At 36.0% G+C, this 26,182-nt stretch overlaps 1 protein-coding gene across 1 annotated transcript in view; it reads left to right on the top strand.

Annotated features, from left to right (window-relative positions):
• DMD (dystrophin) overlaps positions 1-26,182 on the top strand; it is a 1,782,468-nt gene that overhangs the window by 715,452 nt on the left and 1,040,834 nt on the right. The window contains exon 42 of the mRNA XM_012730297.1: positions 14,971-15,165. Within this exon, the coding sequence (XP_012585751.1) occupies positions 14,971-15,165 (195 nt within the window). The remainder of the gene's footprint in view (positions 1-14,970; positions 15,166-26,182) is intronic.

Below are 26,182 nucleotides of genomic sequence, written 5' to 3'. Positions count from 1 at the left end.
TATCATGAAACTCTTAGTCACTCAATGAACAAAGGTTTGTTGTTGTTATCTCTTTAGTGGGGGAAGATTTGACTCCCCCCCCACCACTAGTTTCTTTCCTTTTCTGTTCATTTTTATTTGGGGGGGGCTTCTATTAATAATAAGGGTGCAGTGAAATTGGAATTCCATACTCTTGGCTGGCAGTCTATAAAGAAACAAGTTTTATTTTGATACACTGAATTGGTATTTCTCTCAATAAACATTTCTCTAGTGCTTCCTATGTGTCAGACAACACAAAACAAAAGAACACTGGCAAATCCATAGCAATCATACAAAATACATGATACTTGATAAATATAGCTCATACAATGGAGAGGAAAAAAGTAAAAGAATTTATACACAACAATTTGACCTCCGTTTTGCATCACAGCAATAAAAAGAGTAATTTTCTCCAATCTAAATTTGCTTTGAAAATATGGAACACCAGCTGGAAGGGCAATCAGATGGTTTCTGCAGTGGGGTTGGAAATATCCTTCTGAGCATGCCTATAACAACTGGTTAAAAATAATTAAATCACTCTCACCATCTGTGAATCATTCTGATTCTTCAGTGATTACTTAAGACTCTCATTGTATGGAACATATTCTGAGAACAGATGAATAATATTAATTCCAGTGTATAGTTTTCCTAACTTTGATTTTCACGAGACAAAAAAAGGGTTACAATATTTTCAAGTTGCTAAGTGATTTGATATTTCTTACACCCTCTTTTATGCACCAGTGGCTTCTGAAATCTTCAGATGTGTTTGGAATTTAGTTGCATTTTTAGCAGTGCGAGTGCATTTGTTTACATAAACTTAATTGTGCAACATGAATCTTCTTAAAAATTCTATAATTTAACCTTTTAATTTATTTAATATTCTGAGCACAGTAGTCAATAAGTAATAGACAGCTATGTACTGGAGAACTAAATAAAATTCCAGGCTGATTGCAGTCTCCGATTTCACTTTATGCTACAATCACGATGATGTCTTAAAAAAAAAAAAAAAAAACTAGGTGGCTATTTTTAAAACATGTAAAGCAATGAGAAGCTACATTTAATGACAATCCATGGTTAAAAGGTACATGGATAAAAGTAAAAACAAACATCCACATCTGTACAAATTCAAGGTGTTCAGATTAATTTGTAACTGTGAGGTGTTACAGTAGTAGTGTTCAGCTGAATAGCAGTGTGTTCATGTATTTCCAGGATAGAATGGGAGAGCTTCCAGTTAGCAAATATTTTTCTCAGTAGCACTTTCATAACTAAAAGACTGCCTGGTGGCAAAATATGGGTAAGTTAATTATTTAATAGCAGATATCCTCATCTATCCATAATGTTTGTGATTCACTTTTCGATCTTTAGAAAATTCAAAATATATAAAGAATCACAGATATACACTAAATAGAAGAATGATGTCCTTTACATGATAGTTAACCTTCTTCAGAGCTATACTTGACCATTCCCTACATGGAAAGTTAGTTATTTATTTATATTTTAGCCTTCCTATTGGAAAACAGCCTCCCCGATGTACTGCCACAAAGGTGTACCCTGCTTCAAACTCTGCAATCTCATTTCACTCTAGGGTCTTTGCAGTTTTGTTTCCCTTCACTTGGAACATTCCTTCTAAATTGTAGCTTGCTGGATTGTCATATTTTAGGATGTAAAGCGGATTCACCCTTCAACATAAGTGTCTGATGAGTTATACATTGCCTGCACCCCTCCCTCCATCGTGCCCTACAGCATTTAGCCAGAATAGTCCCCGCATACTGCTATACCAATCTAAATGTCATATTTATCTGTTTACTTTTTTGCGGTCTGTTTTCTACCTTTAGAATGTAGGTCCCATGGGGTCAGAGGCTATGCCTTGTTAATTAGTATTTTTCCCTGGATATAGGGTCTTCTACGATGTAGGTACTCATAATGAATGAATGAATGGGTAACTCTGTTCCCGTGGCATTCCCTATAGTTCATAGTTATTCAATATTGTTATGTTGGTAGTGTCCCAGGTATAGTCTGTTGCTATCTGAAAGTTTCCCCCATGGGAAAGGGGGGAAATAAGAGTAAATGCATTGAACTGTACATCTAGTTAAATTTATAAAATAATTGTTCTTTCATCTGAGAGAATAACTTTCTGTCCTTTGTAATGGGGGATGCATTGAAGTGGCCTTCTTTATTTTCCTTCTTCCCTTTTACTGTCAGTTTTTAAAATATTATTTATACATAGAAGAACTGGACATAGCCAGAGGGGGTGGGGATGCGAGGATTCACCAGTGTGAGGAGCAGAACAGACAGATCTACTGAAATCCACTGCTGAGGGGAGCAGCTGTTGGGCCAGGAGAGGTCTGCTGTGCCAGGTGGGTCACTCCCTGATGGTGTTATACTCATGCTTCAGTGGCTGCAGACAGCTTCATAGTGCTGCACTTTAACAAACCCTTGCACTACCAGAGAGGCTCACTCTTTTACTATCGTTTTATTACAGTGCCCTTACTAGAGAAATGAAGGTTGGAACTTTGTGAAGTTCCCTGACCTCTTGGTAGTATTTTATTAAACCATGAAGTAAAAACAAATAGCTGGAGTCATCAATTTGGAGAAAGATTCACAAGCATGGGCACCATTCCTGCCAGAATTTTGTGTTGGCTGCTTGGAATTTTGAAAATGTGGGATGTGTTTTCTTTATTCCTTTGAGAATAAGAAAATGAACACTCTAAAGCCCAAGATTGCCTACCATATTTATGGCCTCCAAGGCAACAATGCTCACCCTGTAAACATCCCTTACAATGAGTTTCGGATTGTCTTTTTGTTATTATTACACATGAGGAAGTAAATAGATGGAGAAGGATACAAACAGGACGCGACTAGGCTTTCAAAACAGCTGCCTTGTATATTCCCGTTGTCTACACTAACATACAGTAAAGGTACAGAAACACTGTTCAGTTATTTGTACTTTCCTCTTTTGGATTTAATTTCTTATATATTTTTTTTTTCAAAGGACAGATAGATCCTCTAACAGCATCATGTGTTATTTGGAATCCAAAAAATTAAATTAGCATACTTTAGCATAGAACTTTTGTCTTTTCTGTGCTTTGTGAAATTAAAACGGAACATATTAAGATACCAAACTGGAAAAATGCACTTCAGTAAAGCTAATGTGCCTGCTTTCCTTATACTCTTCATTTCCAAAGAAGTTAAAAAACAAACAAACAAAAAAACTTCATTTACCATTTTGTAATTTACAAAGTGTTTAACATTTATTTTGTTTTACATTACATTTATTTTAGTTAATTTTTACATTGTAAAAATACTAGTTTGTCCAAAGCAAAAGGACAGACAAAACCAAAACGAAAGAAATCCTTGAAATCTGGCTCCAGAACTAAAGCTTCCTGAGGAGGGGACCAAGGGGTAGAGGGGTGCAGTGAACCACAGTGGAGGGTGAAGGATGCTTTTTTAGGGAGTGTAGTGTGGAAGGTGTGTGAACCCGTACCTCTTTAAAGTCACATGTAGTGTTAGAAGCCAGTGTTGCTGCGATAAAAATAATTTAAAATTTAAATTAAAAACATGTATTGACCATAGAACTCTGCTACTAAATCAGTATTCTGAAAAGTTTTGAGAAGTGAAGAATTAATATTTTTGTGGCCATGTGCTTTTTCTGTTTTACCTGTTTTTATCAAGAGTTTTTGGCAGTAGAATGTATGTGAAGACCTCAGTTAATTGTCCTTTTAAAACATAAGCTGTAAAGCAAATTTAAATGTGATTGGATGAATATGAATTCTTTGAGTTAAAATTTGAAAAACTGCTGGGCAGAACAGTACAGTTTTACACTAGAATTCTTGCCATGGGAAAATACAATAATTATTTTCTGGAACACTGACAGAGAACAAGCTACTTAAGGAGTAACTATCTCGATTGGAAAGTGCAGCATGTTAAACCCAAGATGTCACTAAGCTCACAAAACCCTAAGAAACAATTGAATGTAATCTTCTGTTAAAAATAAAATCACGGGGCCCTCCCTGGTGGCGCAGCGGGTTAAAAGCACAGCACTGAGAATCTAAAGCCACTTCCAAATGAGTTCGATTCCCTCCTGCCCCGGAGGTGACCACATGGCGTGGCAGACCTCTCCTGACCCGCCCGCTGCTCCCCTCAGCAGTGTACTTTGTCGATCTGCCTGTTCTGTTCCCCACTCTGTCTCTGGTGAAGCCTCTCACCGCCCCTGAGCCTCTGGCCTGTACCCCAGTTCTGTATGTGCAAATAAATAAATCTTTAAAAAAAAAATAAAATCACGGTTGTTATATTTTGCCAAGTTACAAATTATATATATATATATATATATATATATATATATATATATATATATTAGAAAATACAAAAAACTATATCAGAAAAAAATAACATTAAACACTGTAGTTTCCATACATATAGCACACCTCATTTATTCAGAGGTTGGATGGGCATCATCACTAATTATCTGGGACATAGCCAGGCATCAAGAAAGGCCTCTGGATTCCCTAAACTGACTGACTGTGCAGGTCACAGAGTCCAACATTTACTTAAATATTTTTTTTAAGATTTATTTATTTATTCATACAGAACTGGGGTACAGGCCAGAGATGCAGAGGGGGAGAGGATTCACCAGAGACAGAGCAGGGAGCAGAACAGGCAGATGGATGAAGTACACTGCTGAGGGGAGCAGCGGGCGGGTCAGGAGAGGTCTGCCACGCCATGTGGTCACCTCCGGGGCAGGCGGGAATCGAACTCATGCAGAAGTGGCTTTAGCTTCTCAGTGTTGTGCTTTAACCCACTGCGCCACCAGGGAGGGCCTACTTAAATATTTTTATGAGATGACTATGGATGTCCTTTTCTGAAGATATGTTTGCACTCATTATAGGGATGATTCTTATAAAGTATCGTAGTTTTCTGACCCAGTAAATTAGCAGTCAACAGATATAAAAAGAATGACAGGGACTCTACATGCATCCTAGAAATGAGGCAAAATATGAGGGCCTATAAGTTTGGATATAGGGCATGGCTAGAGAAACAGTAGCTCAGGAAAGGTGGGGGAGAGTGGGGGGAGATATATTTGTGTTTATTTGTTTTGTCCTTAGCATGGGTGGATAATTCAGTTATTTTGCCAATTTTCCAATAAAATTAGGTTAAAATAATCTGTTAAAGATGAAAGTATTTAAATGCCTAATAGCACATTGGATTTACAAATCACGAAATACTGCTGCCGGCTTAGTTATACCCCTATTATCTAGCTATAGCTATCATCTGTGTCTCTTCAGTCTACCTATCTACCTTTCTGTCTATAATTAGTCAGCTAGCTAAATGTCTAGATACTTTTCTTTCATATTATGTTTATATTTTTAAAAGATTGATTTATGTGTGCATGAACTGGGATGTAGACCAGAGGCGCAGGAGGTGAGAGGATTCCCAGTGTGGGGAGCATAGTAGGCAGCAAGACTGAAATGCACTGCTGAGGGGAGCAGTCGATGAGACAGGAGAGGTCTGCCGAGCCATGTGGGTCAGCTCCCTAGTCGGGCATCGAACTCACGCAACAGTGGCTGCTAGTACTGATATCTAACCCCTTGCACCACCAGGGAGGTCCGTATGTGTGTACATATGCATATAGACGTGTTCAGTCATAAATGTATGCATGCATTACTTTGTAAAATAGACACATTGCTCTTCAAAATATGCACACTGTATTCATCAAGATAGTTTATTTTGTAGTTCAGTCTTCATCTTTCAGCTATGTTCTGAAAGGTGTTTTGTGTCTTCCTTGTTTTTATTGTAAGGGTATAAAATAACTGAAAACAAGGGTAGGATGTGGGGTAATAAACTCATACTGTTTAAGATTAGGTCATATAATTTTATAAATGTTACTGTTTTAAGGTTTTAGTCCCTCTTCTAATTTAGGACATTTAAAGATAACCTCATGTGTCAGGTAAATGAAATAGGGAAAGTTTTCAGTTTAGCAAAAGCAATTTATAATTCATGGAGAACACTGAAGCAGTGATTTCAAAACTGCAAGAAAGAAAAAAAAACAACCATTTTATTGATTTTATCTTCCTTTACTAACTATATACTTTTGTCTTGTCTGTTTTTCTCATTAGTTATTTTTATTTCAATTAGCTCTTTATCAGTTAAACTCATAAGATCAGGAGAAATTGACTTAATGTTGAATGCCCATACAGAAGAGCACTATTTCCCACTTATTCACTCTTCTTCAGGATTCTTTGGGACATTAAAAAAAAAAAAAACAAACAAACTTTCTTTTCTTCACCAGCCAGTCATTGCCAGGACTCTTCAGGCAATTAGGTGTGCAGGGAGCACCATAGTGTTGCTTTATTTGATAATGTAAAATTATTTCCAAATATATTCTTTCTGCATTATGTCTTGACCTGTGACTCCATGAGTTGGAGAGTTGATTACTAGTGTATGCTTTCCTGCAACTCTGAAGTGACAGTAATAGCCTGTTGTGTTGCCTCCAAATGGAGGAAGCCGTAGCGACGCAGAAGCAGGTTGCATGAAGATTGTATTTTCCACTGCACAGGCTATCCTTTTGTTTCGACTATTTAATCCTAATTCAGAGTTCTATATGATTATTTTAAATGTAATACAATACTTGGTTAGCAATTCAGTCAATAGAAAATTATATTAAGAAGACATTATACTCACCAACTTTTCCTACTGCCTGTTCTACTCCCTTTGAAATAAGAAGTGTTTACAGTTCAGGATTAACTTTTAATGCTACGTTATGTGCTTCTTAACCATAAATATTCCGTCTAAATATGGTTTCTTTCTTTTTAAAAAACCGTGCCTCATTCTGAATATGATTTTTAAATATAACCGATTATCAGAGTTATTTTTCCAGGCAGTGTGCAGAGATCCGATGTTCCATTTGTAACAGTCATAGTAAATGAACACAAATTTATTTAATCATTTCTCTATATATCTGGATTATTTGACTGCAGTAAGTAAAGATAACCTGCAAAAATCTCTCCTTTTGTCCTTTTTGAAAGTGTCATTTGTTTGTGTAGGATCTTTCTTAAATGTCCCTGTAATATAAAAGCGTCATCTGCTTTGTCATAAACAGGAGGTGGAGATTAAGGCTGCCCTTGCACACTTAGCAAGTCACTGTCTAGTAGTATCTGCATGAAGCAAATGAGCACATACTGATTTCCTTTCTGGGCCAGGCAGATCTTAAATCCATTGCCTCCCGTATGTGCATATCACTGTGTCCGGCTCAATAGCATCTACCCAGGTTGTGGAAGGTTCGTGATCTTTCTTTCTCCACCATCATCTCAATATTTCCATTTTGTCTGTATGTAAGCACACACTAGCACACCTACCTACACACACACACACATACTCCCACGTATGCACACACATGTGCGCACACACACACCCATATATATACACACATATGTACATATACACACATATAAATAAGTCTTCAACAGATAAAATATGCATATTTTATCTAATTCATATTAGGTGTTTTGTGAATTTTAACACAATTTTTTAGAGATTAAGGCTATGTGTACATGAAAACAAAATGGGTGAGCAGTTCCTTAAAGCCAGTCACAGGTAGTATGATAAATTGGTTGATTTATAAGCTTTTAATATTTTATATTGTATTTGCAGCTAGTGTAAATCCACTTTGTGAGGCACGCTGCCAGCCTAGCTATGCCACATTGTTTTCTGATAGATAAAGTGCTGATGTAAATTCTTTCACATAAAAGTAAAATTCCGACCATTTGCGTTATTGACTTTGCGTATTATTAAAAAAAAAATCACATTGCTGCAGTTTTAATCTCACCAGTAAAATCCTGTTTTACTGCATTTCTCTTTAAATGATTAGATTTCAGTGTAAATGGCCAGGAGACTCAGGGTGACTGGTTGTGCCTTGACTAGTGCAGCTCTACACATGCTCACTGTCTCTCCTTTTCTGATAAGAAAACAATTTCATTCAAAACCAGAAGTCAAGTTGGGCACTTGCATATTCAGACAAAGGTAATTTGTTATCACATGAATGATGTGGTGATAGATGCTAACCAGATTTTCTGAGATGCTTGAGAAGTGTAGCATAGATTAGAAATATTGTCTCTTCTGTAAATCTGTAAAATAGACTCAAACCACAAGTTCTGTGGTGCAGTTGAAATTAAGTGATGTAGTAGGGTGATACATAATTGAAAGTAATTTAAAATAGTTCCTCACTTATTTTAATTTCATTTCCATATGGAATCAAATGTATGGATGGTGTAGATGGGTGTTCCTTTTTACATGTGATCATATGAAAATATTTCCATAGGTTTTCCCAAACTGTAGCTTTCTATCAAAAAGTATATATTGGTATATATTTTAAAATATGAATTAAAGATATTTATAACTTAAAACTTTTATGTCAAAACTCATCGAGGATTAAGTGTTTTTGACTGCAAGTCTTCTCACAGACTTCAATCTGTTAATGAGTTCTACAAACCATTGAAGGATGTAAAAGTGATATAGCCTAAATTTATCTTCATAACAATACTCCAAATGGTCACTTCTCTGTTTGATCACATAAGTGACTTACATTAATATGTGAGATTAACTGAAGAGCCTTGATGGCTATATGTAATAGCATTTAGCTATTGTGCCTTAATCTGGCAAAAAGGGACATAGATCAGAAATGGCTTTTAAATGGATGATTATATGATGAAACAAGGAAAAGCACTCCTGTTTGACTTCTGGGAATTCTGAAATGGAAATTATGACTCCAGCAGTTTTTGAAATTGTCTTTTTAAGATGATACATAGTTTCTTTGGCAATTTTTTTAGATTTCATGCTATAGACTCTGCCTCATTTATTTTACATTATGAAGTGCCTAGGGTATGTAACATTACTTATGAAATGACCATTTTAATTTATTGATAATTTCTTGGAAGACAGAACAAATATATCGGTATGTTTGCATTGGTGTTTATTCTGGTGGGAACCAAAGTCCTCTTTCACTTTTCCCATGGATCAAACTCAGTGACTGGCATTCTACCAAGTTACTAATTTATGTTAATTCAAAGAAAGTCTTTATTAAAATGCAAATGTTACCCTGTGAAGGATAACATTTTAAACTACTATAAGCCATTAACACATTATTGAGATTCAGTTTATCAGTTTAATTAGATGGTGATTTTGCTTGGCCCTGAGGAATTAGGTAAAGTGGATGATGTAGAAGGGAAGCACCAACCTACTGCAGATCAGTGAGCAAGTCCTGAGACCCTTTACCAGGATTTCGTACACATCTGACTTCCGGGAGCAGGACATGCTGTTCCTGTGTCCATCTCTCACTGACAGCTTGCCCTAGCCATGCAATTATTTGAAGTTTAGAAAATAAATAATATGGATGATATTCTGTAACCGTTTTTACTGATGATATGTATATTTATAGAGTTTAATTTTTTTAAGACTTATTCATTTATGCATACAGAACAGGGGTACAGGCCAGAGGTGTGGTGGGTGAGAGGATTCACCAGAGACAGAGTGGGAGCAAACCAGGCAGATTGAGGAAGTATACTACTGACGGGAGCAGCAAGTGAGTCAGGAGAGGTCTGTCAAGCCATGTGGGTCAGCTCCCTGGTGAGGGCTTGAATTCATGTTTCAGTGGCTTGGGAGAGCTTCTTAATGCTGTGCTTTAACCCATTGTCACCAGGGAGAGCCCGAGATTTAACATTTTTAGCGGAGAAGCATATCACAAGGTTGCTACATTTGGTAATCAATGAATGGTCATTTGTGGCTCGGACTTTTGTTTTATGGCTTCACGTAGGCAGTTTTATAAATAATACAGTAGGAGGTATGGGGAGGGCTAAGGCTAGCCACACCCTTGTTGCTGTTTTCTCCATGTAAGATCATGACCAATCCATTTGGATTCCTTGGGAGGATTATTGAAGACCTTTCTGTGACTTCGTGAAAAGCATGTGAGGCCAAGTACTATCAGAAAACCATTAATGACATGGCATTTATATATGTCCAAACCATGGGCAGGACAGAATATGCACATACCTGTCATGTCCTAGTCATATTTGGGGGGATTTTTTTGTGTGCTTTTTATGTAGGTCTTTTTAGATTTTTTATTTTTATTATCTCCTGGGTGGATTCACCCAACATTTTGAGGGTCAACATTAATTATTGACTTGCCTTTTTATGTTTATAACTGATAAATGATCAAGGAAGAAAGTAAACTCAGCTGCCCTTTTTATTGTAATAATCCCAAGCAAGAAATTCACTGTCTTACTGGGAAGACTTTTGAATAGAGAAAACTACCTGTTGAAGATAGCTTATCTTCACTTCTGACCCATAGTATGCATTTAAAGCCAGTAAACCTATTTAGAATTTACATGTGATTCTGTTATTATTTTTAAACTATAATATTAAAGAGTGCCATTTTGGGGAACAATAATCAGGTATAAACATTTTAATTTCATGGGGCACTTTAAAAATAATTTTGTTTTAAAGATTTGGCACATCTTGGCATGGCTTTATATGTAACAGACTTACTGAAAGACCACATTGTATTACTTTTTCATTCAGTTATTTAGTTTATTTTTTTTCTTGACTCTTAATGCATTGACATATTTTCTACATAGACAAATTTTATTAAATAGATATGTATTTGTGGAATATATCGTCATAACATATAGCACAATAGTTATATATCACACATAGCACATTTTTCTTCTTGAGTTTCTTTGGCCTCATAACTCAAATAGGTCAGTAACAGCAACCCATTTGAAGCATTTATATTGAGGACAGAGAAGTTCTTTAAATCATGGAGAAAAACATTTTGTTTTAAAAATTAGATAATGCACCATTTCTCTCAAAACAGGGTTGTTTTTATTTCAGGCAGTTATGTGCCTCTTAAAGAAACCAACTTAAAGTAATAAAAGTTTCAGAGAAATCAAAGTTTACTGAAAAAGCTCAAAATCTCCATTGTTTTCACCTCAACTTTAGGCAACTGCAAATCATACTGTTCTATAATAATCCTTTTCAAGCATCAATTAAACTTTCCATTTCTTAATAAAAATTGGTGCAGGCTTTCTTCCATATCTCCTGATTTTCATACCTACAAAGATAAGGATAGTACATTATTTTTAATATATATAGTGTTAGGAATAAGTGAGAATGGATAGAAGTAAATGGCTATCACGCTTCCTTGTTAACGATACTTGAATATCTATAATAATACAAGGAGGTAAAGAACATTAACAAAAGCAACTTGATTTTCGAAAGGTTAGACAGGATTTGTACACATCAGAATTCAGAAGGATATAATTATTCAAGGCAGAGTTAATAAAATTTAAATGAAAATGCAAAATTTGAATATGAGTACATGGATTTTGCATAAAGAGAAAATGAACATGATACTTCCAATTACACTGATTTTTTTAATAACTGTCTGAATTTTTTATTAAACCAAACTGAAAGTCATTCACTGGATGCAGTGTGTTCATTATAGACCTGAATAACTGTGTCAAAAGGGATAATATATTTAAGAAGGAGACAGTAACCCAAATCTCCAAATGTCTGACTTTCTTGATTAAATTTTGGCAGTTTTGTGTCTCTGAAAATTACGATAAATTGCTATATATTAAAAATTGTTGTATCAGAACTTTATAACAAATGAAACTTTTGGAAATTTAGAATACAAACTTTTCTGTAAAATTTAATGACAGCTTTTCAGCAGTGTCAGAGTTACTGTGAAATAGTTCCCTTTCTCATAAATGTTCATGGGGTCATCACTTAATTCTCTGCAGATAGCCAGCATTAACTTCTGTCTGTTATGATTCAGTAATATGTATAAAGTGATAGGAGAACTTCATCCTCCACGAGATCAGTCTTCATTAAATATAGTGGATTTGTGAAATTAACATTTTAGAATATGATTAAAAAAATACAACTGATACCATGCCCAGAGGTAATTGTTACCAGAAGGTAAAAAAAGAATACAGGCATTTTAATTTGCTTGGTTATTTTAGCAAGGAAATAGTAAATAACTGATGTGATAGAGTATATCATTCTCCTTCTTTGATTGTTCTCATCACCTGTAGTGGTTTAATATTTTTAAATATTCTTGAAAATCTCTTTATGCCATTTCTGAACATGGGGTGTATGGTATACACCATAGTCCATTTATTTCCATTAATTGATGGCACTCCCTTTAAGATTTTACCCATGACCATCTTAAAAATCACATTGTGTCTATTAATACCATATATCTTCCTTGCAGTGCAACAGTTTTATGTTTCTTTGAAGGTAGTGCAGGCACGTTAATAAGGGCTTTATACCTAAATAAAAGAAAAAGCAAAAATAGTTTCTAGAACCAGATACAAAATTTAAATGATTTCAGAGATTCTGGTTTTAAATGGATGCCACATAACATTCCCCTAAAAGGGTGTTCCATTGAAATAAAAGTGAAATGTGGTTTCTCTTGATGTGCTGCTGATAAATATTCATTATGGGGGGGGGAGTACAAGGATCAATATGTAATAAAATAGCCCATGGAGTTAAGTTGACATGGAAACAAGTAGTGAAAAACTTAGTCAATTCAGCGCCGCAGGGCAGTTCCCTGCCTAAGGTCTCAGAGCTGTGCTGCGCAACCTCCATGAGGTCCATGAGTACCTCAGTGCCCTTTGGTCAGCATTAGTGATAATTTGAGTCCCATGGGAATGTAAAATGCTCTAGGCAAATGAAAATGGTATTGGCCACACATTCTAGGAGTTAAAAATTGAGCTTTTAAATTGTGTTCAGGAAGTTAAATTCCAAAGCAGTAGTCAAATGTGAGTTCATTTTTAGTGCCTCTATTCTTTATTGTATTTGAGTGTTTATTTCAGTACCTTACTAACAACGATCTGTAATTACTATATTTGCAAGGCATGGGCATGAACTAAATATATCTGAGGACACTCCAAGTGTAGTTAATAAAGATGCAATAAACTACATATGAACAACACAACAGAAAGGAGACACAAAGAAATTAGAACCTTTTTCATTTTAAGGGAAAATGATTGAGGACAGATATTAAAATCTACTGGAATGCACTCTCATTTTTTTAAATGAAACTCAGATTTTTAAAAAAATAGTTTGAAGATAAGTCTCCTTATACAACCCCCTTGACTAAGCAGAGTATGAACATACAGCATGATACATACATACATACTCACATATATACAAATGGGAGAATGAAATGACTACTTTTGCCCAAATCTATTTCTAATGACAAACATTACTCTTGTACAAAAACTGACAGGTATTGTAAAATGCATATCATTAAACAGGAAGATAATTGCACCATTATGTGAAATAGTATCGGAAATACTCTTGTTTCAGATAATGTAGAACTGTATGCCCCTCAGAAATTGAGACGGATGATACAAACAAGGAAGGCAGAGTTACTAACTTGAAACAATTTCTAAGAACAAGTCACCAGTCCAGTGGAATGTATGGTTAGCTTGATACCTAATGTGTCCATGGAAATTGCACGTTCAGATAGCCTGCTGGTTTGGTTTGAATTAATGAGATTAATTAATTGGATTTTACAATGGATGGCTAAATCTATGCATTGTCCTCTGCAAACATTAGCCAGAAATCCTTATATTTCATATGTTAAATTTGAAGTGCACGTAGATTCTTCCTCCAAGGTCACAAAGGAATATATGTTATGGATTTGGCCAAGCTACAGACAGCAAACAAAACCTTGGGGAATACACAGTTATGCAATTTGAGCCGCTTCGATAATTCCCAAATTTCAGTGTCATAAGTGAGACATGTAGATCAGAATTACTTTTATATCAGCACTGAGTACAGAATTCTTGTCCATGGAAATTTAAAAGGAGATAAACACAGATCAGTTTATAATTTTACTTTTTTGTGTGGATTCAGTATGGGATCAAAAACTATATTTAATTACATTATGGTTAAAAAAGAAAAAAGGCGGCCTTGTCATAAGGCTTTGTTGCAGTAAATGGCTGTGTAGCACTCCTACCATCAGAACTCCCCTGGAAACTCTGCCATTTAAAACCTCAGCTGACACCATCAACAGGCAGGTGGCAGTTGAACAATTTAAAGCAAAGTTACTGCAAAAATCATTTCAATTGCAACAGTTTTACTGCTTATAGTGTAGACAGAAGAGAGCAAAGGTCATTCATCTTTCTGAATTTGCATGCCAAATAGTATTTATTTCTTGCTCTTTTAAGGAGTAGGGCAAGAGGCACCTCTGGCAAACTCCAGAAGGTCTCAGCAACAAATGTCTGTCACCCTCATAACTGGGATGCAAGGTAGAGATGTTCAGATGCGGGAGGGGATGCTGCTCTCTGGGGCCATACAACTTGCTGACATCCGCATGGGACTGGGAACTCTGTTGTGCTTCTACGCACCCAGTGCCTTCATTAGCACCCAAATTTAGCAAGGAACTAGCACCAAAAAAGGAGTTGATATCTGGCATTTAAGGATGCTTACTAGAAATGTTCGTGCTAGCTGAAAGTACATTGTGCCTCTTGAAAACTATGAAGATTAGTGGGAAAGCATAGGAAAGGTTGTTTTTTATGAATACCACAGATGTAGACTACCCCTATTTTGCCCCATCCCTAGATTTCCTAGAAACAGAATTGAAATTTTAAAACCTGTTATAAAAGAATACACTGTGCTTATGGAAAAATGATCCTTCTCATGACCTTAGGAGTTTCATTCTTATATTCATGGCCCTAATGTGTACATATCTCTTATTATAAAGTGCTTTTGGAACTTTTGGAAAGAGAGGGAATATAATAATAACCTTTTTACTATTCTTATCATCATGCAATTTTTGTCCACTTTCAGCCCTCTTGCCAACTATAAACTGGAATCTATATAAACTCAAAATAAGTCTTTTCATTATTAGGAAGCTAAAAGAATTGTTCTTTTGTATATTTATACCAGCACACTGTCCATGAAGAATCAGTGATGGTGGTGACGGAAGAGATGCCTTTGGAAATTTCTTATGTGCCTTCCACTTATCTGACTGAGATCACACATGTTTCACAAGCCCTATCAGAAGTGGAACAATTTCTTCATGCTCCGGATCTCTGTGCTAAAGATTTTGAAGATCTCTTTAAACAAGAGGAGTCTCTGAAGGTAAATGCAAAGTATTTTCATGTAGTTGTTATATTTTACAAAATGATTCTGTCAATCATTTGCAGTACCAGAGCAATTGACTTAAATGCATATCATGAAGGCATTTTGAATTACTCATGAAATTCTTAAAATACAGGATGGTTAGCGTGAGAAATACAGGGTATAAAGAAGACACGTAAATTTGAAGGGATATTTTATAATATTGAACATTGAAACACTTCCTAAAAGAAAGAAAATAAGTTCCATGTAAGTTCAGGGCAGAAATGCCTCACCACTAAACATGCTTAGAGAGAGAGACAGTTTATTCCCAGCTAATACATTTCTTTCCTTTCTTCTAATAAAAGGTGTCATTAGTTGTGGCTTGAAATGATAGTTGTATGAAGTTTCAGTTTTATATATTAGATAGATAGATAGATAGATAGATTAATTGATTCCACTTTTAGTATTTGACTTCAAATAGATGTCCCTATCAATGCTATACTCTATGGAGTCTAATTCGATAGTTTCTTTATAATTACCAGCCAAAGGCTACCAACTAAATCTTAAGTTTTTTCTGTTTATTTTTTTTTCCAAACCAGCAACTATGAGTTTCTGAATTCCAAAACTAAGACAAAACATATTGAGGAAATAAGCTTTGAATTTTAGACAAATGAGTCTGAAAACAAATGAATGTAGCATCAAGAAAATATACATACTAATGTGTATCTCAAGATAATTTTTGCGATCAGACATTTCACACTCAGAATGAAATATTATAGTGTAGCCACGGCTTCGTGTTTTCCAATGCAAATAACAGAAGATGATAGACAGAAGATAAGTTTGTTTTCAGCAGCACCTATTAGCTAAAGTATTTCATACTCTCAATGATTTCTCAGGCGCACATTCCATCGCTCACATATCTCTGCATAAGCATACAGATAGATAATGATGTTCATTTGTTTTTCAATTCACATCTGAAGTATCTGAGTGATTTGAGTTTAATATCTTACATTATATCAAATAAGCTATAAAATTTCACACTAAACTAAAATAGGAACTACATGGATCTCTGGATCCATTCCATTCATCTCGGTGTGTTGCTGTTTGTCAGTATCATTGGAGTAAAAGTCAGATTACTTGTAGATACAGTAAAGAATACAAACCCAATCAATTGATACAAGAGATAGACCAGCATTCTTGTCATTATTCACATTATGTAATTTCTCATGACAGCACCATTTGAGTGCATTGCTGTCATTCATCATGTAAATCACTGCTAATGAGCTACTATTCATTCCTTCCCATGTTCATGAATACATAGGTCAGAGGAGCAGTGACCCTAAACTTATTAAGTTGCCAATTGAAATCTGTGTCTCACTACCTCTTAACCTGGCATGCTTAGAGTGGTAGGGCCCGGCTGCATTCGAGCTAATCATCTGCTCATTCCGATATGTTTAATAGCTTTATAGTTGACTTCAATTGTGAGGGTATTGATTACAGTAGTGTGTAAAATGGTAGTAATGCAGGTTTAGTTTCTCTGGACTGTTGAACCTTCATTAGATGGAGCTGTGGGCATTCTTTCATCTCATTGCCCGCATATCTCTGTAGCAGGCAAATGGGTTGCCTGTCCTCCTGGACTTTTTAGAGGGGGTAGTAGTTGTGATCTCAGTCTTGTCAATGAATATCTGTTTCCTCCTAAAGGCATCCATCATTGTCATTATCCAGTAGCAAAAATTGAAAAGTGGTGCATAAATTGTACAACTGCTGGTTGGGAAGAGTCAAAATTAAGTTCTAGTTGAATTTATTCCTAACAGATTTGCATGACTTGAATTATGGAACTGTACTACTTTCTTATTGTGGTTTAATATACATATTTCTTGAAACTGCAATACCACACACATAATGTGCAATAAGTTAAAATAATTACTTTCCGAACAAAATTTAACTAATACCGCACATATGATTTCCGTACATTATTGAATTGCAAAGCTACCTAATCATTTTGACAAGGAACTAAGCAGATAAACACCTATTTTCATAAGGCAATTTGCATTTAATTGCTAATACACTAGCTGAGGCATCACTGGCAATGAATGAGAAACATACACATAAATAGTATTTATATTTATATCTGAGCCAGTTTTAGCACTGTGAATAAATTGTTTGTTTATATGTAGAGTTTATATAAATAAGAGTGCCACAATTTTGAAAGAATTAAATTTTTCCAAGTTATCAATCATATTAAGAATAATTTATACAGTATTTTTAAGAAAAAAAGTCACTTGTCAGTAAAATATACCAAAACATGATTGCTTAATTGAATCACCAAATTTTGCTTTATATTGTCTTACAAGGAAAACAGAAACTTAAAAGAGCAGGGGAAATTGGGGGCTGCAGAAGGAGGAGATGGGGAGTTGCTCTTCAGTGGGTATAAAACTGAACTCAGGCAATTTGTGTAATGTCTGAACACCCATTGTAGAACTTTGTGCCTGTACAGCTACAGTAATAGGTTTCCATGTAAAAACCATTAGTGGGTAGATTGCATGTTAAGTGATCTTATCACACTAAAGATATTAAAAAGATAAAAATAATACAGTATGAACATACACATTTTTAGCCCCACGAGTTTTAGATTTCTAAAAGCTATGTCCCTAAGAGCTTTAAATATCTGAAATCTTGTCGTGAAAGCAAAGTGATGCATTTACGAGGCCTACTTATAAGTGATAGATGGGGAAACTAAGAGTCAGATAAAGACAAGCTTTAAAACAAGCCCTTGAAGCTGACTACAGAACTGAAGCATCCAGAAAGGGGGAGGGGTGAGAGAAAGAGGAAACAGCACTCAGTGAGCTATGGTGGAAGACAGTGAGTGAGCTCTAGGTGGGTTCTGGCAACACCTGAGGGCAGATCATATACTTCAACAACTCTAGGTGGCTTCACCTGATGGCAGGGCCTGAGAGCAGATGGTATACTTCCAACATGCTAGCAATCATGTAAGCTGGCAATACTCAGTAAAAGTAAAGAAATAAATAAATAAAATCTTAAAATTTAAAATATGAATAGGTAAAATGAGCAAAGGTGAAAAAAAAAATAATTTTATCCTAATGCCTACATGTATCTAGTTTTACTGGGAGTGTCCACTCCATGGGTGTAGGAGATGCTCTTGAGGTTTCAGTTCCCCCCTCTACATTCAGGATCCCTTGCTCTCTGACTGGCAGCTGCCAAGTGCTACTCCCTGGGGCCCTTTGTCTTGGGGTTCTCTCTAGTCATCAAACCTCATTAGTGTCAGGGAATTAACGTTCTGCCTTGCCACATTTCCTGACAAACCCCAATTAACAAAGGATAGCAAAAGATATGAACACTACTGTTCATACATATTTTTCAAATGGGGTAACTCCCAGGTATGTTCTACACTCCAACCTAAAGTACCCCTACAGTACTGAGAGCTCTTTGTGCACAATAGAAGCCTTCCTCTGGTTACAGTTTCGCTGGCCTCGCCTATTCTACCCACTATCTTACTTGGGTTTTGTAACATCAGTTCCCAAGTCCGTCACTTGTATGTGTGTTCTAGTGTCAGGCTGTTTCTAGGACAACCTAACCTAGAACAAGTTTCAAATAATAATTCATACATAATATTCAGTCAACATTTACCAACAGAAGTACTAGAAACTACTCTCTGCAATTCGTATGGAATGCCAGTATCAGCACTGTGCCTTCACAAAGGCATACCCTCGTTGCTCAGTTTGGCTTTGACATTGATAAAAAATGATTTTTTAGGACTAAAGTGAAAGTCTGGCTTAGAATAAGAATGAAGAAGACATCAAAATTTTACACATTTTCCAATAACAGCATTTAAACAGTACTGAGGAACTCTTAATAATTTACCACACGAACAAATTCAGTCCTCTCTACAACTCTGAGGTAGCTGAAGTTGTTATACTCATTTTATAGATGAAGATACTGAAGAAATATAAGGTCACTTGGCAAAGTTGATACAACCTGTATCGATGGAGCTGGGATTTGAGTTGAAGGGGAGTAGTTTTGGGATCTGTGCTGCTGACCGTTCCAGTGAGCACAGCAGTCAGCCACCTTCCACATTCCATGAGGCTGAGTTGAGGATCTCCTGTTAAGCATATTAATACTGAGGTCTGTCACAGCCAGTCACAGGAAATCCCCTCAGGTCTAATTCTAACCGAATCCATGTCAGCTTGAGAAGTACCATCAAACTTTAAGGAAAGAAGGAAGGAAGGAAGACAGAAGGGATGAAGACAAGAGGAAATTAAGATGGGGAGAAAACAAAGAAGGAAGTCATCTTTGCAATGGTCTCATTGGAACAGTTGTTTGTGCAGATGCTGGAGATGGATTAAATGGTTTTTGTGTTGAGTAGCCACTCCAGTAAGATGTGTGGACACATGAAGCACACATATACTGACAGGAGACCTAGACCAATATGGAGTTTGGGAACAGGAAGTGAAAGCAGCCTCAGCAGCCCTGGAGAAAGCTGCTTGTGAGCTCAAAATGTCAGACCATAAAGCACAATCATTCAGTCGTCTTTGACAGGATCAGCTTTTATGTTGGCCCTTGAGAACTAGAAGTTGTTAGGACAACATGTTTATCTAAGAAGTAAGGATTCATTAATTCCAAAATATGTATTAAGCTTTTACTTTGTAGCAGGTACTGCTTTGAGTGCTTAAAAACGGTGGAAAAAATATAGATTCTGGCCTCATACATATTTTATAGCAGCAGTGTGAGGCAGAATTATAAGCAAACAACTTACAAGGAAATAATAAACGTATATTTGAAGATGAGCTATGTTATAAAAAAAGGAATCTGAGGATTGAGTATGACTATATCAGACTACAAAAGGGGCAGGATTAAGTGGCATGGCAAGGGAGCAAAGGGCATTTGGGCTAACACTTGAAAAAGGTAAGTCAGCCTGGAAGGTAGCCTTGTTGTCTGGGTATAGTTAATAGTAAATGTAAAGGCCCAAAAGTTGCGAGCATTCTAAGTTGACCAAGGAGCAGCAGGAAGGCCAGGGAGGCTGGAATAGAAGGAGCCAGGCAGAGTATAGGCCATGGAATCAAAGGAGTTTGGAGATTCAGATTGTGGAGGGCCTGGTGGGGTTTTGTGAAGAAGACCATTCACTCTTGAGTGAGATGTCATACGTGTTTTCAAGGGTTTAGTGACTTGATCTGATTGACATATTTTAAAGATTTGTTTTATTTATTTATGCATACAAGAACTAGGGTACAGACCTAGTGTGTGGGTTGGGGGGGCGGTGGTGGTGAGAGGATTCACCAGAGACAGAGTGGGGAGCAGAACAGGCAGATTTACTGAAATACACTGCTGAGGGGAGCAGCTGGCAAGTCGGGAAAGGTCTGCCACGCCATGCAGGTCAGCTCCCTGGCCAGGGATCAAATTCATGCCACATGACTGGTGATAGCCTCATAGCTCTGAGCCTTAACCCATTTGCCACCAGGGAGGCCTTGACTTAACATTTTAAAAGAATAAATGAATGAATCAGCCAGTCCATAGTGGTTGCCTTGTCAAGAGTTCATCTATAAGGGCTCAAAAGTATAAGCAAAGAGAACAGTTGGAGAAGGGATCATCGGCTTGAGTGGTGAAGAGAGAGTATCAGATTCTGGTAATATTTACAAAGCAGGAATAGAAGCTTCATTTCCATATTAAAAAAAACAAAAACAGGGCCCTCCCTGGTGGCGCAGCGGGCTAAAGCACTGCACTGAGAAACTAAAGCCACTTCCTCAGGAGTTCGATTCGCCGGCCCCTGAGGAGATCCACATGGCGTGGCAGACCTCTCCTGGCCCGCCCGCTGCTCCCCTCAGCAGTGTACTTCGTCGATCTGCCTGTTCTGCTCCCCACTCTGTCTCTGGTGAATCCTCTCACCCTCCGCATCTCTGGCCTGTACCCCAGTCTGTATGAATAAATAAATAAATCTTAAAACAAAAACAAAAACAAAAACAAAAACAAAACAAAACTAGAGCATGAGTGTACAGAAAGCCAATCCTAGCAGATTTGGGGCCTTGGGACATTGAGGTATCCTGTGAACTTGGCAGCAGGGCCTGTAAGGGAGTTAAGATTCTTGCTCATTCATATTTCCATTTTTCATTCTCCACTCTTGCCTGGAATTAGAGGCCAAAGTATTGGCAACAGAGATCTCCCCCATCTTAGTGGAGAACTTTCTCCTTTGGAATCTATATTGCATCTTCTTTAAGCACTAATTTAATAATACCAATCACTTGAAGGAAACAAACTTAATGCCATGAGCGAACTAATTTTACATTATTGTACTAGAGGAATTAGAAAATATGTACTGATCTGAACAGAGTAGCAGAAGGAAAATAAAAGAATAAAAGTTTCTGTACAGATTTGAGCACAGGTGTATACCAGATACAGGGTTAGATAGTTCACCAACTTATTAGTATTCCAACAAAAGGATATTGTAGTCATTTGAAATTAATTAATCATGGATCATATAAAATATCAAAGTAAAATTTGATTACAAAGTCTCTGAATTCTACGTAAATTTTCTACTAGAGTAGTTAGGTGCGTGGAAAAGTGTGACTTTTTGTTAATATATAACTACATTGGAAGAACTGATCCTTTAGACTGTTACTTAACATTTTCAAGAATACAGTGACTTAGTAAGTTCTCTGAGTAAAATCAAGATTTTCAACTAACACCTATATTCAGTTATAACTCCTTTTGTCAACTGCTTTTTAGATTTGGAGTTTATTTGTCCTATTTGATATTTGCATTTATGGATTTATTTACAATCACTAATCCACTCACGGTAACTTGAATTTTACTCACATCATTTCTATACTACCTTGAATTTCATGCATCATCTAATGAGGAGATTATAGATATTTACTGGATTATGGTCTTGCCCAATTAATATTTATAAGTGCTTTGGTACATTTTCCCCTTCTATTTTATACCTGTTTCTCTGTTACAGGAAATTGCTCTTTCTTTTTGTGTCCCCGTTATTTTATCAGGTACAGCACTGCTAAAATGTTCTTTAAGAACTTACTCCTTCTCCTTCCATTCTCTCAGCAAGACTATTTGGAAAATTATCCAGCCTACAAATTCTGGAAGTCATAAACTTCCACATTAAAACTTACAGTTCATGAAGCTAGTAGAAGTTTTGAGGTAGCAATAACATTGCAGGGAGATTTTCCTTCAATACCCAGACTGTTCTGTGACCAATTATGATGTCATTTTTGGATCCATGATAGGTAGTTACTAACATGTTATATCCAAAAACAATGCATCATCCTCCAGAGAATGGTTTGGACAAAATATAAAGTGGTATTTAGGAAACGTTTTTCACATGTGATCTTAAGCCATGAGGGAATAAAAAAAAAGGGCAACTTACCATGGAGCCACTAAAAATAACTTAAAATTTTATTTAGAAGTTCAGAAAAATCTAATTAATAAGTACTTTAATGCCCTTTGACTGAACACTCTTCCCAATCTGATATGTCATTAATGTAGTGTCTGGAAGCTGCATGGGGCATAAAGAATATAAGAACTGGGTTTATTCAGGGTGTTGCCTTCATCTGTCAGGTAAAGACAAATTCCAGAGAGTGAAAATGAAGTGGAGTTTGAGTCTTTGCTACTCCAGTTTCTCTTTTTCAATTTTAAGATATATCTCGCCAACAGCTGCTGTCACAACAGCTACTAATGGATTCCTCTAATCCTTTTTGCTTAGAAATGAAAGTTGTGTGCTCTTGTGTTAACCAAGTTACAAAGTGTCTCAAGGCATTTTTGGTAGCTGAAACTGCTTAAAGCTGTTATTTTCACCTTCCTAAATGTGAGAACAATAGTGCAGGGTTTTCTAAATCTAGAAACACGCACACATGCTTGTAAGAATCTGCCTGCCCACCTAACTGTAGTGCTGCGCTCTTTAAAATAAAGTAACAAAATCAATTCTCAGAAAAAGGCAAGCTTGAGAGCTAACTCTTGATAGCTGACTGCAGAACTGAAGCACCAAGGGGGGGGTGGGGGAAGGGTGAGGGGAAAGGACAAAGAGGGAAAGGACAGTGGGCAGCGTGGTGGACTGTTGGTGAGTAGGTGGTAGGTGCACAGTGATGGTGAGACTGGATGGAAGTTCCCCATTATCACCTGATGAAAAGTATATAAACAACAACAAACAAATTAAAGCAAGCAAATAAATAAATAAACAACAGTGGGCTATGGTGGAGTCCACCACATGGTGTAGGACCAGGGGCACTTTGGTGGTGAGAGAGCTGTGGTGACAGCCCTGGGGGGGGGAAACCCTGCACTGTCCAAATATCAACAAGGACAGTGTTATCTCATTAGAAATAAATTTCCTGGACAAAAAATGGTGATACCAGAGCAATATCAAAAAATAAAATTTTCACATCTTGTGGTGGTTTAAAAATAAACTCTTGTGACCTGTCCCCTCTGGTCACCCACATTTACATGTCTACAACCACTACAAAGTAAAAATGAGGTGTTTTCCCCTCATTGCCTGTCGTGTCTATAACTTCTAGAGCAATACATAGCACCTATAATACACTCAGTGGACATCTGTTGAATGAATGACAGTCGAGAAAGTCCACGTGTGGACCCCGTGGTCAAAAAGGGTGGAGCAGGATTAGACTATCAGTGTTAAGAAAACAACAAAAAAAAAATTATTCTCTTCTGTATTACTCACTAACACTCGAGTTAAATCATCCAGACACATGATTTCCAACAATCTGTGTGTATCTGCCAGCATGGAGACATTTCTAAAGGCTTCTACATACTAAATTTTAGACCACTCATTCATAAAAGTGGGTGATAGGAAATGCACAGGCAATTAAAGTATCAATAGTATTTCCCAATCATTGAGCTTATGTTATATAGTCATAACACACAGTACAGTCGAGGGCTACATGCCAAAGCACTTAATTTAAACCTAAAATACTTACTGGATTTAGACACTGAATCTAATTCTTAATCAGTGTATTAAATACCCCATCAAATACCCCAAATCTTAAAAAATATTGTACATTAAGCATCCATAAAAATAATCTTCCAAGCAATTTACTTTAAGGATGTGGTTAACCCTATAACACCAAATATTTATATTATAAACTTTAAAATATTAACGTAAAATGTACATACCATTATTTCCAGATTTGTGAAATAACCTAACACTAAAAAAAAAATAGAACGGTTTAAAGAAAAAGATGAGAACATAGGCTTACAAGCATTTGCTTTTGATAAAAACTTCTATTAGAAAGCCTTCCATATTTTCAATCAATTCCTTTATTATATTTTCAAAGTTTACGATTACTTATTCAAGAGTAAAATTTTCCATTCTTGTAGTCATATTAGGTGCTAAATAAATTACTTACATTGTTATATTACTCTTGAGAACTGAAATGCAAACTTTAAATCAATCCAAGTTCCATGTATTAGTTTTATTTTGGTTCTACTTAGTCTTTTAAAATCTTCTGCTCTGTGCTCAAAACCATAATGTAAACTATTTAAAAACATTGACATTCTAAGTGACAAAAGGTTTAATCAGTAGTTTTTAATTTTTTTTTCTTTGGAATTGAGATTTGTTTTTTGTTTTGTTTATTTTATTGTTTTACTTTGATCATTTAAAAGAGGTAGTATGTATTCCTTTCCCTGCTTAAATTTCTAATCATGAAAATATTAATCTAAAATTCATTAAACTTTAATTGATATTCTGTGGGTCACCATGTTCAAATATTTGCGATTTCATATAGTGTAATCTAACACTGACCTTTGCCAGATTATACTTATTTCTGAATACTAATTTATATTATTCAGTAGTATAAAGATAAATAACTTTGTATACATAAATCGAAAACAATTGAAAAATAGCAATTATTGTCCAGTTCCAAAATTTAACTTGCTAGAACTTCAGCAAAAGCCTTAAGATGGTCTTACCAGAAAGGAAATCTTATGAGACTTTCCAGAGAAAACAGAGTGTTATGGTCCTCCTTCAATGTGATGGCTTCTGGTGTTTTAATGTGTTTTTTTTTTTTTTAATTTGTGTTTAGGTTCAGAAAATTTGTATGAAATTGTGGTTTTGCTTTTCTATCCCACAAGTAAAATATTACTGGAAAACATTTTTCCAATATTAACACCTTCAGTCATTTATGAAATGGCCCTCAAAATGACCAAGTACTGAACCAAACCAAGTACATTTCCCACTTTAAAAAATAAATTTGTATCCATATGTGCAGATTTAAGTATATTTAGTTCTGTCATGTACAGTAGCTAACTATGAAATTGCTGGCACACTCAGACTGGTTTTCACTTCTTTATCAAAATAAGATGTTTATGGTTATGTATTTACACAAGAGGAGCTAATATAAAATGAAAAGTAAAAGATCCAGTCCACATTTCCCAAGTCTGTGCTTAGTGGGAGTCAGAGCTTTAAGTTTCCCTGGATTCTTGAGTTGCCATAGAATTTGTCTCCATAAAACCTACTTCCCCATCCTCTGCTCAGATATACACGATTTAAAAGTATGCCCTGGTTCTACCATATTTGGAAACAGGAATGCTATATCTCCTTTTTAATGAAGAAAAAAACACTTGCTTTTACACAATTCTGCTTTGCTGTATGCAAAAAAATGTATCCATTTTTTTTCTATCAAGACTTCTGCAGAATGATTTAGATAATGTGCACTAGGCCATACAAAAAGTACCTATGACGGGCTAGAATTCTCTTTCGAACACTTGAGCAATGAAGTGCATGCAGGTTTTTATTTTATTTTATTTTTTTAATGCTTTTTGGCATCCTGGCAACTTGGGCAGGCATCATTCTGAATGAACGACTTTGTTTCTAGTTGCCTGAAGTACTGTGAGGAAATCGTGGGGTAGCTTAGCAGGGAAATGTAGCTGCACTTGCAATCCATTACTCAGCAATTAAATAACTAGTTTAAAAGTAAAATAGAATATACAGGCAGATATCTGAATAGTTCATACCATCTGTTGGGGTCTGATGCTATCTGCAAGGATTCAATTATGTTATATA

This window comes from Condylura cristata, unplaced genomic scaffold, assembly GCF_000260355.1.
Source record: "Condylura cristata isolate star-nosed mole 26May11 unplaced genomic scaffold, ConCri1.0 scaffold00027, whole genome shotgun sequence".
NCBI lineage: Eukaryota > Metazoa > Chordata > Mammalia > Eulipotyphla > Talpidae > Condylura > Condylura cristata.
This window is presented reverse-complemented; position numbering and strand designations above follow the sequence as displayed.